General features: G+C 28.6%; 1 protein-coding gene across 1 annotated transcript in view; it reads left to right on the top strand.

The window, feature by feature from the left end:
• Nucleotides 1–17,505, top strand: part of LOC145277097 (bactericidal permeability-increasing protein-like) — a 38,234-nt gene that overhangs the window by 5,496 nt on the left and 15,233 nt on the right. The window contains exons 4-9 of the mRNA XM_080128760.1: nucleotides 1,518–1,591; nucleotides 8,546–8,688; nucleotides 10,022–10,085; nucleotides 12,890–12,981; nucleotides 13,628–13,804; nucleotides 14,748–14,825. Of these exons, the coding sequence (XP_079984886.1) occupies nucleotides 1,518–1,591; nucleotides 8,546–8,688; nucleotides 10,022–10,085; nucleotides 12,890–12,981; nucleotides 13,628–13,804; nucleotides 14,748–14,825 (628 nt within the window). The remainder of the gene's footprint in view (nucleotides 1–1,517; nucleotides 1,592–8,545; nucleotides 8,689–10,021; nucleotides 10,086–12,889; nucleotides 12,982–13,627; nucleotides 13,805–14,747; nucleotides 14,826–17,505) is intronic.

Raw genomic sequence — 17,505 nt, 5'->3', positions numbered from 1 at the left:
ATTCATAATATAAGGATATCTAACTCTCATTTTACATATACACGCATATTTATATATACATAAGTATATATATATATATATATATAGACATATATATGTATATATATGACAAAAGCGTTATAAAATTAAATCAGTTTATTAAATTTAATTTTTCGTATGGGATTAAAATTATATATATATATATATATATATATATATATATATATATATATATATATATATATATATATATATATATATATATATATATATATATTTATAATTCTGATCGCACTACCATACGTTATTTTTAATGATAGGAAAAAAAGGATGTCTATAAAAAATACATCATATGCATGAATTAAATATATCGTATTTCAGCGCATTTCACGGCTGGGCAAAACGGGATTGTCTGTTTATATACATTTATATTTTAAAACCATTAAACAGATTTAGGTACTATTTTTGTAAAAACTTTAAATTTATATTTATACTGACTTTTATACAGTTTCTAATAAATATATATTCTGTAATATACATTTTACATGTGTATTTTAATATTGTTTAGATTAATATTGTTTGTTTTTTGTTTTTTTCTTTTTTCATTATATTCACTTCCCATGGAGTTTTGCCCTTTCAAGGGAATGGGCTTTATCACATCAGATATGACATCCATTTCTGAGAATTGGTGTAACGCGGTGTTTGATTTCCACGATAATTTTTTTCTATGGAGTACCTTCCCTTTTATATATTAAGGGTAGGGGCGCGTAGTGTACTATCTATTTAGTCGTCATGATATAACTTTACTATGCATTTTTTATAAGTTTTTTAAAGAACAACCATATTGCGTCATGTTTAAGAGTATGGGAAACATTGAATTATGTTACTAATTACAAATAAGGGAGTCCTTACAAATAAACGAAAGTTGAATGTAATAAGTTGAATAAAGAATGCATTAATATAATGTTTTTATCCGAACATTTGAGTTGCTTGTTATTTAGTTATACATGTGAAAAGGTGTTTTTTTTCATTTTTCATGAATTGATTGATAAACTAATTGCTTATTGTTCTGATGCTTACGTTTCACAGGAATCTCCCCGATAGTCGTTCTATCATATATTTTAGACTTTATGCGAACCATTAATATCTTTTTCTAAATGTTTATTCTGGAAATACAAAAAAAGCAAATCTTTGAAAATCTATGGAAAAAATAGCTATAACTAATCCAAATTAAGTCTCAAAATTTGAGGGATTAATAAATATACATATTACGTTTATTACATTTATTCATTTAATTTTCGTTTACGTTATATAGTTTCATTTTTAGTTGCTCTGGAGTATATTGAACTTTTATTATTGTCATAAATTCCAATTTAATGACGATAATGCTAATATTTTCAGTGTTATCTATACAAATTTTTTGGCGCCCAAACACCGCCAAGTTTTTACTGTATGTTCGGGCTTAAAACTAAAATGTTCTAACAATGATAAAACGCATTTGAAAGAGTTCTACATGCCACATTCTTTTGTTTTTGTAGGTTTACGATACGAAAAACATTTTCAGTGACTATGAAAGTTAAGCGTGTTGAACTGAAATTTACTTTGAAACCAAGTAAGTATATTTCTTTATTTAGCTGTTGGCACACTACCCATACAGAAACATATAATCACACACACACACATATATATATATATATATATATATATATATATATATATATATATATATATATATATGGGGGGGGGTGCGTAAGCGTGTGTGCGTCTGTGTGTATGTAATCATATATGTATGTATATATGTGTGTGTGTGTATTTATTCATACTGACATGTATTATATTAGTCACAATACTGTACATAAATGCTAGTGTTTCGGATAATTGGTCTATTAAAAAACAAAAAAAAAAGTTCCTCTTCGGGCGACAGAAATAGATTTTATCCGCTACTCAAAGTAGCTTGTTCTTATATAAAAAAATGAACATATAGTTATAAATTTTATGGTTAATAATAACAAAGTAATAAATCGCAAATTTTCATTGCTAGGGCTTATATAAGTACTATTTTAAACTAAAAAATAGAAGGCGATATGAGGATAGGTGATGCCAAGATTAATAAAATAAAAAAGGAATAGTAGAAAGGGATAGAGAAAGAAAAGGAGGCGATAGTTAAAAAGTAGACGAAGAATAGGTAAAAAAAGAAAAATAGAAGAAATGAGATAGAAAAGAAAAAGAAAAAAGGAAAAAATGATAATGAATAATACATATATTTCACTTATTTTATTTAAGAAGCAGTTGCTTTGAATAGCGAATTAAATTTATTACTGTCGCCTGGAGAGGGGCTTTTGTTTTTTTAATTAACAAATTTTCCGAAACATTATCATGTTCAGTGTACTGACTATGGAATATGTTTCTATATAAATGAAAATATAATAGTTTGGCCTTTTTTATTGAGTACTCTTTATAACCTCGTTTTAATTCAGGGTGTAATCTCCAGAATAAATTCAATGTGAAATATATATATATATATATATATATATATATATATATATATATATATATATATATATATATATATATATATATATTTCATTTACTCACATAAAATTAATATACGAAAGTATAAATTTAAGCGTAAAGTATTTACTTCCAAAGTGCTCAATGCATAGGTAGAGCTAGTTAGTAAGTTATCAAATATATATGGCGATTAACCTACACTGAATATTCCGGGGTTCATCCACTCTAGGACTCTTCATGCTTATGTGCGAATTTTGTGGTTGTCTGTCGTTTTATATACGCACCTTCTATTGAGATTTTTGTCAGCCAATCAGCTTTCTAGTTTCCACCTCGCCCGTCCTGTCAACCAATGAACATGCACTTACTGGGCAAAGGCCTATTTGACCTCTGGTTGAACTGTTCCTTTGTGTGTACTTTATTTAACTTGGGTATCTAGTTCCTTGACCTGTTTTAAATCTAGGTTAGGTTTTTTTTATGTAAGTCAATATATATATATATATATATATATATATATATATATATATAGTTTATGTATATTCATTTTTATTTTATTTATTTATTTATTTATTTATTTTCTATTGTTTTTGTTAGTTTTAAAATTGTCATATCGCCTTCTTAATATACCCCCTCCCAATTTAAAGTTTGCGATTTAATACTTTATTACTGAAAACCATAACATTTATATATATATATATATATATATATATATATATATATATATATATATATATATATATATATATTTAAAGTGATGGTTGTGTAGTTCCAACGAGAGAAAAAATGCATATTTAAAAGAGTGTAGCCATCAACAATTGTAGGTTATTTTCGTAAAAAGTTTTTCTTTAAAATGGAAGTAAATGTGTATATGTATATATGTATGCTCCTTCATATATTTCTATGTATGTGCGTGTGTGTATGTGTGTGTGCCTGCGTGCGTGTGCATGTGTACATGTACATGAATGTATATGTATGCGTGTGTGATTGTGTGTGAGTGTATGCTATACATGGGGAAAGAAAGTCTTTAAAAAGAACCCTAAAAAAACCCTAAAAACCTTCACCATATGGACTAAAAAACACTCTTTGAAAACAACTTTGACCGGACACTGAACACTTACAGTTGGAGACAGAATGTCTGAACACCAACAACAACAGAATGTCTGAACATCACTCGGAAAAACATATTTAATATCAGCGGAGGCAATTCTACAAACTCCCATTTTAAAGAAAAACTTTTTACGAAAATATCTGAAGAGAGCACACCCAAAGCTCGAAACGCGTTATAAAAATATTTTAAAATAAAAATATGATGAAAACCTTTAAAAAAAAAACACAATTGTTGATGGCTACACTCTTTTAAATATATATATATATATATATATATATATATATATATATATATATATATATATGTATGTATATGTATAGCCCCTGTAAGAAATACGTTTCGTATCGTTGAGCACTTTCAGTTGAATAAATGTCGGTCAATTTAGCTCTTATGCATAGATCATCGTATAAGGATTAAATCCCTTTCTGACTGACGTAAATGAACATTTAAAATTAAAATGTTTTAATTCAACGTTATTTCACGCGGTTAATGCTAGTCGAATTGATACGGTCTTCGCTAATCGAGCCAGAGATGTTTCGTGTTGTGGGGTTCGAATCGTTCGACTGGTATTAATCGTGCGTGACACCCTGCACTGAAAATTCCCGAAAGGATGAAACACTAGTGACTGTAGGTATTTAATTATTATAGTAATATATATATATATATACATATATATATACTTATATATACACACGACGGAAGAGTCAGTAATAAGACAAATTCCCATATAAAATGCATTATTATAGGCGTTAAACATATACATAGGCGTTGTATATACATATAAATATGTGTATACATACACACATATATATATATATATATATATATATATATATATATATATATATATATGGTCGTCAAAAAAGTAGTGTTTAAGCCTTAAACTATTTACATGAATTTTTTTTTAAATGATAAGTTTGAAATTTTACGCACAGAATAATGTGTGATTTATATGCGCAAACGTTTTTTAAATATTTTTTATCTTAATTAATGGGAAAATATTAAATGGAAATTGGAGTAATATTTAAAACCGAATTATTTAGTGTACAACGGGAGTGGGAGACTCTATAAACGGTTACATTTCTTAAAAATGAAAGAATATGTCGACTTTGAACACTATGTTTTTGACGGGTAAAATTATAAATAAAGGAATTCAACAATCATGTACGCGTGGAACATAATATTATGCATAATACTTTGCTTCTCTAAAATGAGATTCTCATGTCTCTCACTCTCTGTCTTTCTCTCTTTATATATATATATATATATATATATATATATATATATATACATATATATATAGTAAGTTACAACATATATATGGCGATTAAGCTACACTCAATATTCCGCGTTTCATCGACTCTTGGACTTCAGGCGTACGCGCATAAGCCTGAAGAGTCCTAGAATTGATGGATGCGGAATATTCAGTGTAGCTTAATCGTCATATATATTTTATAACTTACTAACTAGCTGTACCCACGTATTGAACACTTTTGAATAAATACTTAAAGTTTACGCATAAATTTATACTTTTGTATATTAATTTTATGTGAGTAAATGAAGTAGTTATATATATATATGTATATATATATATATATATATATATATATATATATATATATATATATATGTATATATATATAATCTTTCAGAAAAATTTAATGCTATGAATTTACTGGTATGCAAATCCGGTGTTTATTGGTATTACAAAATCGTATTGGGTGTAATATTTTATAAAGACAATTCCAAGTAAATTGAAATTTCTCAATACACCGGATAAAGTAAATAAATCATAATTTAGTAATTTAAATTTCATGGTTTAGAACATGTCATTTTGAACACTAGAAGTTTTATTATATACAAAACAAAGAATACATTTTAATAAGTATTGCTCCTTAACCTAGGCGTTTCGATATTTATTCATCTCCTCAGGGAAAATATTAGCAAATATTATAAATGGTTTGCACATTATTTGCTAAATTTGCTAAATACATTGGCTCCTTTTACTTCCCTGCTACCAAAAATTCTCACTTGAGGATTTATTATACAGTTTGGTTATGAAGTTCAGTATCCTTTTCATTTTGCACCGATATCTACTTTCTTTTATTCTATGATTAAAAACTTTGATAAATTTTAATTATATTTTCTATGTTTATTACAGATTGCAAATTAGATATAAAACATTTAGAATATTTGTTAATATGTTTCCTCTGAGGCGATATATAAACCTCGAAACCTCATGTTTTAAGGGCAATGATTATTAAAAAATAGTGTTTGTTTTGCATATAATATAAATTCTACATTTGAAATATAACCGTTTCAAATCATAAAATTTTAATTTCTAAATTATGATATATATATTTATATATATGTACATACTTTTACATATATATATATATATATATATATATATATATATATATATATATATATATATATATATATATAACACGGCATTAAAAAACCCATGTACTTATGGAACACTATTTTCGGTGGTATTTGGCGTCTCTAAAGTGAAATCCTTATATATATATATATATCGATACATATATAAATATTAATATTAATATATGAAATATACATATATATATATATATATATTTCTCGTAATAAAATCTTGTCATTTATGGTTTAGTAATATATTTTGCTTCCTTCTTACAACATTTCAACTGCAGGCATATATATTCTGTTACTAATAATATAACATTTTTAGCTTCTAACATTTCACTATTTTAAAGAAAAATCTATGGAAGCATGTGGGACTATGAACTTAAAAATAAATATTGAATAAAGATTCTGTATGTTCTTCTAGGAAACAGAAGAAAATGATGGGCATGTGAGAAATTTCATTTGTAGCCTCACAGGTTTCTTTACAATCGAAAAATCAAAGGGGAAATAGATACGATAAACTGCAAAAAAAAACGGTGCATGATTTTCTGAAGGATATACACGGAAAAGCAAATGAAAAGAAAATATATAATTACTTTTACAAAGAAAATAAATAAGGAATGGCAATGTTGGTTAAATAAAATATAGAAAAAATAAGCAGAAAGACATAACCATGAGAGAGATAGAATTAAAAACCTAAAATTTTGATACAGATCGGTAGTATTAAGTTTTTTTTCATTTGTTTGTCCCAAATACTTGAATGTAACAATTTCATAATTTGTGGTAAAAAATAATATAAATCATTGCACATTGTCAAAACAGTTTTGTTTCATAGGCATTCTTTATTTTTGTATCATAATGATTCGTAAATATTCCACATTTAAGATTAAAAATGTTTCAAAAGTACTTCAGAGGTGTGTAACCTTATAAAATAAGACGTATATCAAAAATGAGGACATCCGTTCCAAGTCAATAGTGATGATGCCAAAGAAATTTGAATGTGAGATAACATATGAATAATTTCACAATGAGACAATGCCTCAACTCACTAACACTAAGAAATCCACAGATAAAACCACCCTAGATTCGAGTTTCGCAGTCCATTAGATCTATTAGTAGTTACCATCCGAACGTAGTGTTTATAACTCGAACTGTTTTTATACGAAGCAAATATTCTGTCTACGAAGCCAAATGCGACATATAGTACAGTATTGACTAATATAGATCAACACCGTTATAAATTGTTAATTGTGGTATATATCTACTCTTCTTAACAAGGGGCGTAGTTATTTAAATGTGTAGAAAAAACGCATGTCTCACAAATAGAATTGTTCACTCGCTCATACAATTCTTTCCAACGAGCTAACCTAATGTGTTATTTAATTAACACATTTTCATACCAGTTATCTGAATATTAAATTCAGATGACAATAATTTAGAATAAAAAAGACTTACGCCGAAAAAAGAAATCAGGAATTTATCGACAAAATAAATAATTATGTAAATAAAATATCGATGGAATATATATATATATATATATATATATATATATATATATATATATATATATATATATATATATATATTCATGATGACATATATGTTAAGAATGTAACCCATAAACCGATCTGAAAATTATAAATGATGATGTGGAAAATTATTGCGAAAATAAAAAAGAATAATATGCTGAAACGGAAAGTTTTTATTGAGTAAGAAATTCACACATAGACAGGGAGAGAGAGACCGCAAGAAAGAGTTAATTCAGTTAGAATAGAAAAAAAAACAACCACATAGGTTTCGGGGCCAAACTGTCTATAACTACATTACGCACAGACACAGACACGATTGTTCGGTGAATTATCATTGTAATTATTTACAGAAGTAAAATAAAACAAAAATGTACAATTTTATATGACGTTTCTTTGTATGTGTTTTACTAGCAAAATCTGACTGATACCGCTGGGGTAAGACTGAATCAAACTATAAAAATAAATGCAGGAGAATCCATGATCGAAAGAATTCCACAAAATATCATTTTGCCGGGTTAATAGTTCAGAAATTTTCCCGATATATATGTTTAAATATATAACAACTGGTTGAAAAAAAAGAAATATATATATATTTAAAGATATATATATATATATATATATATATATACCTATATATATATGTGTGTGTGTGTGTGTAGACAGCAAGGCAGAAATAAAACAGAGAGACAGATGCATATAATATAAGGCAATATATAATATATGTGTATATTAAAATGATACTATAAAATAAATAACATCCAATTACTTTGAAAAAATTAATAAATATCCGTTTGAAAAATAGTGATGGCAATGTTTTCCTCAACGAAATAACAGTTTGGAATCTAATAAACATAAACATTAGACAATTGTTAATAATGTACATGAATAGGTTGAACGCTATAATTGTCATTCATAACATTGGTAATGTATTGTATTTGAGATCATACATATGTTTATTTTAATGTCTTATTTGTACTAAAAACAATTGCTGTTATTCTCGCATCAGTCATTAAACTAGTGTTCTTGTTTGCAGGTAAGGCTACTAACGGAGGACTGAAGTTGAAAGCATCTCGTTGTAGGAGCAAGGTAGACGTGAATGTTTCCGCTAAAAACATCGTTCTGAAAATCATCCTTAAGTTTTTCCGCAGAAAAATCAATAGGATCATTGAGAAGAAGGTAAATTCTCTTTTATGGAATAAAGCATTTAATAAAGCATGTAAGCATCTATTATTAAAATTTTCATAGTAATAATGTATCTTTGTAACTCATATATATTGTACTAGCCGAAAATACCTTACTTGATTGGTTTATTATTAATAAGCTTTATTTATAGGACCAGTAGCAGAGAGACTGACGTTCCCCCTGATTGAAGGTTCACGCATGCACTATTTTTATTGTCATCGAAATCGGTAAACTCTCTCGTTTATCAATCAATTCCAGTGATTGTTTGCTCTACTCGGGGACCCAGCGTGGTACAGTGAGAGGATCTTCACATGCCTTTCGGCAGTGACTTATTCCACAATACATTGTATTCTACATTGGACTGTGGAAAATCCTGTGTTGATTTTTAAAAGTAGTTTTCATATAATGGCTTCAAATACAATTCCAAATCAAAGGTTAAATATTATGGTTCAATTGAGCTCTAAACAAAAATATTCATTTGAAATGCAACTTTCTATCATCAACGAATACATTCTTTATATTTGAGATGGAGCTATTCTTCTTTTGTAGGGATGAAACTTCTTAAATGTTTTTGTGATGTTTTGGTCCAAATCGTGCTGTTCCATTGTATTCGTATATTTTTCTAATTTAAAATGTTTGATAAAAATCCTACTTTAAAAAAAAATTCATACATATTAACTGCATTTCTGTGAAATTATTTTTAAAACTGTCCTGTCTGTTTCAAAGTTCATATATAACGACCTCACACATAGAAACGAACGCATAGACAAAAAGTATTTTATATATAATAGAGATCGAGATACAGATGAATATAAAGAAAAGTGTGGAAATTATATCAGTTAGATTTTAAAATACCATTACATCAATCATATTTATCATCCTTTTTACTGGATCTCCATTGCTCATCTCACTTGATATTTACAATATAGTCATATCTTTGTCCTCATTTTCTTTGTAAAAGGATTTGGAAAAATATCCCTAGAAAAATAATTTAAACAATTTTACATGATGAATCAGATTATGCAAAGGAATTAGTCACATGAATAACCCTAACTCTAATACATAATTGCAGACTGCTAAGTATGAGTTCTGAACATTTCCATGGAATAACTGTGGGCATATTTAATGATATATAGATAAAGTAAGCAACAAATCTATTTTGGCTGATTCTTTTGTTGTCAGCAGGAGGTGTGCCATGATAAGACTGTCATGTTTTTTATTTAAATTTTCATATAAAACATCTAATAAATCTGATATTCCACAGTATGTGTCTATATCCTTTTATCTTCTTTAAATAACGATAGTTTTCATTTCTTTTTTCTACCAGTTGTGTCAAAGTGCAACGAAGATAATCAATAATGATGTTTCTAGAAAACTCGCCAGGTTTCCAGGTAAGTGATACACTGCATGGCGCATTACATTACTATTGAATTATTGAAGATATTAACGTGCACTCCATGATAAGTGCATCTATTATTCTACCACAGATTATGCTTAATTAAAACCATGTTTTTTGTAAAACTATAATAGATTATTAGCGATAATAATAAACTACAATAGATCAATAGCGATAAGTTATTACGCGCTTGTATACTCGTGCGAAACAAGCAAATGCATATAATGCATGCTAATAAGACGAACGCTATATATTTGAGGCGTGACTCGTTTGTGATTCTGCTCACATGATATACATTATTTTAATTTTTGGCGTGACTCATTTGTAATTCTCCTTACATGGAATACATTATTTTAATTGTTGGCGTGACTTATTCGGCTGTTGACGTCATGCGCCGGACAAAGCCGAGCAAATGCTGAGTTACATCTGGTTCGTTGAATGCACAAGTACCATATATATATATATATATATATATATATATATATATATATATATATATATATATATATATATATATATATATATATAAAGAATGCCTGCGCCCCAGGCGATACGAAATGTAATAGTTACACATACAAAACTTTAAAAAAACAAAGCTAGTGTAAAATACAATGACCCTAATAATCGAAATGCCTTCTGACATGCACTATAGAATGATAACATCCGATTTAGAATCAAAGTAATCTTAATTATACATAGTTATTTAACATACATGGGATCATGATGTAGACACTGCTACAGATACAATGAGAGCACGTGTCAACTAAATCATTTTCTTTCAATCACGTTGAGCAGACTAGAATTAATGGGGCCTACCTACTTGATATCATGCACAAACAAGGGATCACTGTACTGGCAACCTCTATGAACGTTAATTTTCTCATTTTACTCACTGTTGTGTCATGCACAAAAAAACTCTTTGTTAGAATCCTAACTCTTTATTTCTTATCACTTATCCCTTATATAGTGTGCACATAAATCTATGACGTAAGACTAAAACACTATTTTAACGTAATGCTTTAAACTCTAGTTAGAAAATAATGCAAACAACTCAACATGTACAAAATTGGGCAGACCAGTTCCAGGTGTTGCTTTTGCTTTTCAATTATTGTATCCGTTTTATTTATTGAGGATTATTATTTTGTACTAATATAGTATCCTCCATTTCTTAAAATAGTACGGATCTCTCACATATCCAAATGAAACACATTTCTCAATATATTTATTACGTTTAAATATTTTGACTGACATAAGAAAAGATTGAAAATAATATAATATAGTGTGTTATTATTAAATAAATTGAAATTCACCTGACTAACTAACGTAAATCATCTCTGCGTTCAGTGCGATCACGTTTATTTGAGCAATGAAAAAACATACCTACCGTTTTTGTTATGTCTAGGGGAAAATCAATCCAAGTTCTTTTACATAAGTGTGTGAGACTGTGTACGCTTGCAGATTAAAATAATGAATCGTTTAAATATATCAGGATTTCAAGGCAACTGGAGGATAACTGTTGATGCATTATTCAGAAAAAAGGTGGAACATCAGATAGAGGATTGGTACCGATGCTCACAATCGAGCAAAATGAAATTGACGGCGCATAAAAATGTTGTTAATTTTAGTAATCATTGGAAGAGCATCCGCCTTGTCTTGTATTCCATGGACGATTATTATTAAAACCTTTTTGTGAGTGTTTCGTTTAATTGTAAATACACAGATGAATAGAAGGACATTATTTACATTATATGCATAAGGGAGAGTAAATGAACGAGTTGCTTTTCATGAATGTTTTACAAAGGAAGTGGCATGCATTAGAGTCAAGTCCGGTGCCTACCATGAAAATAACGAGAGCGTAGAGAAAATCTTAAAATGTTCTTTTCTTGTGAGAAAAAAGATGTAGGAAACATACGAAGTTATGTTCCAATAATATTTTTTGTTTTTTTTAGTTTCAATGAATGTTGTAGGGGATAGCTCGTCAGCTGAGAAAACAGTATTCATCTAATGGTGTCTTGGACTCGGCTGTTGCTGATAGCAGAGGCGCCTACCGATTCTTGGCATTCATGTTTAAATCTACACACCCTATTATTGGATAAAATGAAAATCAAATTGAGATAATTTTTAGATATTTGAAATAAATTTCAATTTTTAACTGGAGGAATTACGATGCATTTTGAGAAGAAATCTGACTATGTCGTTTTTCTAAGTTTATGGTCAGTTAGTTCTGACAGAATTTACTGAAATACTAAAAGCCTGATGATGTAGAGAATCAGAAAATTTAGAGTTAACAGATTAACAAAATAATAGACTAATAGAATAAGGGATACACAGGGAATAGAAAAAGAGATTAACGGACAAAGCAAGTAAACGTATAACGGATAGCGAACTAGCATACTAACTAAGTAACGAATTAAGGGAATAACGTATTAGCGAAATATTTATAACATATTTAGTGGACAAGAGATTACGGAATAGTTGAATGGTTAAATAACGTTTAAAGAAATAAGAAAATAAGGATATATCAACATAAGGCATTTACGTAATATGAGTAATGGAATAAGTAATTACAGAATAAGAATGTTTCGAGTTATCGGAATAGCAGAATAGCAGAATAGTAGACGGACAGAATAAATAGAGGAATAATCGACAAACGGAGAACGGGATAAGAGAACCACTTATTAGTAATTTATGACACTTTTCGAATAGGATCGATAGCAATAATCACCTTACATATATTTACAAAGAAAATGTTGTGAGAGCATAACTGTTCTTATAAAACGTATATACTTTTTTTTCTAGTGACTCGCCGGATCAAGCATGGATATTTCTTCGACTATGGCTTTGTATCAAATCCAGTTTTTACTTCTAACTACATGCAAACTAATCACAAGGTAAGTATCGTTTACGGTAGTAAAGCACAATTAGTATTAGTTAGAATATCACTTAAGTAATCATGTATCATTATTCGTTGTCTGTTACTCGCTGGTTTCAGTCGTTGATGGTAAAACGGACTGGAGAAATTACCTGGTTACTCGCTAGTTTCAGTCGTTGATGGTAAAACGGACTGGAGAAATTACCTGGTTACTCGCTGGTTTCAGTCGTTGATGGTAAAACGGACTGGAGAAATTACCTGGTTACTCGCTAGTTTCAGTCGTTGATGGTAAAACGGACTGGAGAAATTACCTGGTTACTCGCTGGTTTCAGTCGTTGATGGTAAAACGGACTGGAGAAATTACCTGTTTTCCCATTCAAGAATTCATTTTCCATGTGCAGATATATTTTCGGTTCGAATTTGGTCATGCCAGTAGCACCATAAAAAAGAAGATAACGGTAAAAACGACGGATAAAGTATGCGTACGGGAAGATTTAAAAAATCAAGGTACATATTGGTGGGATAAATTAGCTTTTATGGAAGAAACAATTAATCAGACGTCTGCTCAACATATATGGCTCCTGCATTATAACATATGATGAATGTCTTTTGAATACGTATTGCAACACTATAAATGTTTACACATTTTTTAAAATCTATTTTAGGCAGCAATACTTGATAAGAATAAGAACGGACAGTTTCCATTTGCTCCACCACAATTGCCACAATTAAATGAAAACAAAAAAATGATCTATTTCATCATTTCGGATTACGTGTTGAACACGTGGCTTTATACCGCATATCATGATAATCAACTTTGGTTAAAAGTAAACTCAAAAATGGTAAGAGAAAAAATAATTCTTTACAAAAAACACATACATATGTATGCTTTCTATTAAAGTATTTCGCGTTGCCTGAAAATGAAATATTCCAGAAATTTTAGCTCGAATTCTTAAGATCTTACAATAACTCATATCGAAAATGAACGAGAATCGACATTTTATTATGCCTTTAAATGAGACACATGTTCAAATGATTGCTACTTCTAATAATACTATAAAATATATATGCTATTCTTTAAATTTGAAAATCTAAAATTTATTTTTCAACATCCATGATTTTTTATATGGAAACACCTTTCATAATAATGATTTAAATTTATGTCAATTAATTCAAGAATGTTACCACATATAAAAACCAGTACAACATAATTCTGCAGTAGTTTTTTTTATGGCAAGTATTAAATATCTAACAATAAAACTTAATGTACAATTATTAGGATTGCCTAATTATTGGACAGTGTTTGTAATTCGAAAATAAAACAATGTCTGCCACATGAAGAACTGGTAAACAATAAATGCTACAGCTTAGTTGTACGGTTTTAGGAGAATTTAGAAAAATAATAAATGTGTTCTTGCGGTAGAACCGTGATATTAACATCAACTATTCATTTTATATATATATATATATATATATATATATATATATATATATATATATATATATATATATATATACGCATACACACTCATATATACATATATTCTTTGGTATGTATTGTATTTTATCTCTAATAAGCAGTGTTCGAATTTAACCATCCATAAATATAAATAAAGATGAAAACGATGATTAAAATTTGAGACACGGTCTGTTTCAAAATTTACTTTATTAGTTTAACTGAAAAAAATTATTAAAGAAAATCGTTTGAAATATTTTTAATTTCTGTTTTATGTGTAAATGTTTTACTCTTATTGATATACAAATGATCTGGTTAATATTTTCCAGTTTAAAAAAGAAAACCAACGTGCAATGTTTCAAACTACGTGTCCCAATTCTATGTGCATTGGCAAAATTTTACCGCAAGTAAGTATATTCATTGAACACTCCTAAACCTTTTCGAGTTAATATTAGTTTTCTATTTTGTACTCTTGTTTTAAATGCCTTACACATGTTCTTGTCCTCATCATTTTCTGATTTTTTTTATTAAGGACACCCTATTATAAGATGTACACGTTTAATAGGAAACCAACGTTCAATGTATTCACTATTTAGGTTATGAAATTTGCAAAACTAAAATATTGTTTAAATAAAGTATTTTATCCACCCATCAAATACGAAAACACTATTTCTTATCACATTTATACTATGTTTAGAATGCATAAATTTGAAACTAATAAATAAGTAAAATCAGATTTTTATTATATTAGATTACATAATAGTAACGATTGCACGCAGTTTTGACACTAGCACCTAACCATTTAATCAGTTGTTAAATATATTACTTTTCCTTGTAATATATATTCCTTTCTTGTGAGATATGTGTCCAAATATAGGAATACTTATATTATATATATATTATATATATATATATTATATATATATGCATATATATATATATATATATTGTATGTGGGTGTGTTTGTGTGTCTAAGCATAGAGGAATCTCGTAAAATACTGAGCATATCAACTGAGTCTATATTGATTTGTTTAACCCTCGGAGTGTATATAATAAGGCAGGTTTATTTTTACGGCTGTATGTAATATGTTTAACAATAGAGGCATGTTCCTATTTACAACGCCTCCCCACGGGACAGAGTTAGAGACCAGGGTCGTTTTTTAACGTGAAGAAAAGGAACTAAAATGAAAATTGTCTCAGTCGTGAAGGATTTCTCCTCCACTGACAGAGAACAAGAAATTGAAGTGAAGCATCTGAAGGACAGATACTTTGATCTTGTCCCGAAGGCCAAAGAGTTATGTTATAAAAACATATATCTTAACAAAGCAAAACCTATCAACTTGAGGAAGAAAACAAATATACTTAATGAATCATTTTCTTATTTTTCCCCTTTACTTTTCTTATGGCTCGGATGATATAATAAAGTTATATATAATTTATATTTCTCATCTTTATTAAATACACTCTTTAACATAGGGTTCACAATAGCAAAAATACATTTATACAATTGTCAAATGTATTTGATGATTTTTTTTGTAAGAAAAAGGTTCCGAACATATAAGTCACATTAATTTTATAGTTTTCTCACACCAAACAAGACATTTGCGACTTGGCCGAAACATCGTACTGTTTAGGATCATGTCTAAAAGACGAATGTTAGGTGCTGAGTATTATTATATTTTGTGAGCTATTTTCGTATAAAAATAAAAAAAATAATATTCGTTAAAAGTTTTTAAAGTACGAACAAACATTTTTCAATATATATACCCAAAAGAATATACAATTGGAAGAAATTAGGCAAAAAATTATTTGGATTTTGAACATCTCTGCGTTCTAATATAAAAAAACGCTGTTATAATACCTATTACCCGTGCGAGCTATAAGAAAATAAAATAAACAACCCCTACTAAATGTATATTGTCGCGAGTACCTGTGAGAGCCAAAAAAAAAATACACAATTGCAGCAGTAGGGGGGAAGAAGAAAAAGAGATGCAACACAAGTCGATTAGCCTACAATGAACTTTCGAGCCTTTAAAGATTTGCCGTTTAGTTGTACGAATATCCTCAAGCCATGTAATCATTAAAAGGATCTCGTTAGGGCGACTCCGGAAACTCGCTTAATCTAAAACGAAGTATATCTACTGTAAAATTAACCCAACAATTTATATTTAGTGTTGAATGTTTTAAAATTTGCATTATAAAACAAAGCACATTTCATCATTGTAAAACTTTATCTTGCATAATTTCGAGAACAATAACTGCTGAAAAGTTAAACCAACATTTTATTTTTATTAAACAATATGTTTACTTTTAAATTATAAAATGAAACGCATAGACATTTTAATCGCTTCAAAATATCTTAGAACCTTGTTCTTGAGTGTTTTAATCGTGTATTATGTTTTTAAGTTTTTCTTATTGGCGTATAAAGAAATAATTTTAGTAAGTTGTACTTAAAGAAAAAAAGAAAGGTTTTTCTTGATGTTTAAAAAGAATCCAGAAATAAAACTTTTTAGACAGTATAAAGGCTTCCGAACGTAATCGGTTGTTTTAAAATTTTTAATCAGTGTATAAATAAAAAATGTTAGCCAAGCGTATTTTTAAAACAAAGTTTTATCTAGCTGTCAGAAACGACGGATAAAATAATGGCTACCAGCATGTGACGGTGTGTCGGAAGATAGTGTATACGCTGTATGTAAACACGAAAGATATCGTACGCTTAAATAGCTGTATAAAGACAGTTAACATGTACGTTATATTTAAAGTGAACATGTAAGCAGTCCTAGCTTATGTGTATCTATGTTTGTAATTGGGGTATTTTATTTAAAACGAGTGCCTCTTGTATAGAGGGAATCAATGTGTCTAGAGCATTCTTTTTTTTCGTAGGAGTATTTACATTCTGGATTGAACAAATAGTTCGTGGCCAATAAGACTTGGTGTAAAGTGAGAAAGGAGAATCATTCTTTTTTTTGAATAGAGAAAAAGAAAGATTACGTTACGTATATAAGTATATGAGCTAGACAATAAGGGTGCAACCCCATATCGGACCAACATGCAGAATACATCTCGATGTTGACTGGGAGCACTCGG

This window comes from Euprymna scolopes, chromosome 5, assembly GCF_053919585.1.
Source record: "Euprymna scolopes isolate OS-2025 chromosome 5, ASM5391958v1, whole genome shotgun sequence".
NCBI lineage: Eukaryota > Metazoa > Mollusca > Cephalopoda > Sepiida > Sepiolidae > Euprymna > Euprymna scolopes.
The sequence above is the reverse complement of the archived record's forward strand: the minus strand, read 5'-3'. Positions and strand labels throughout refer to the sequence as shown.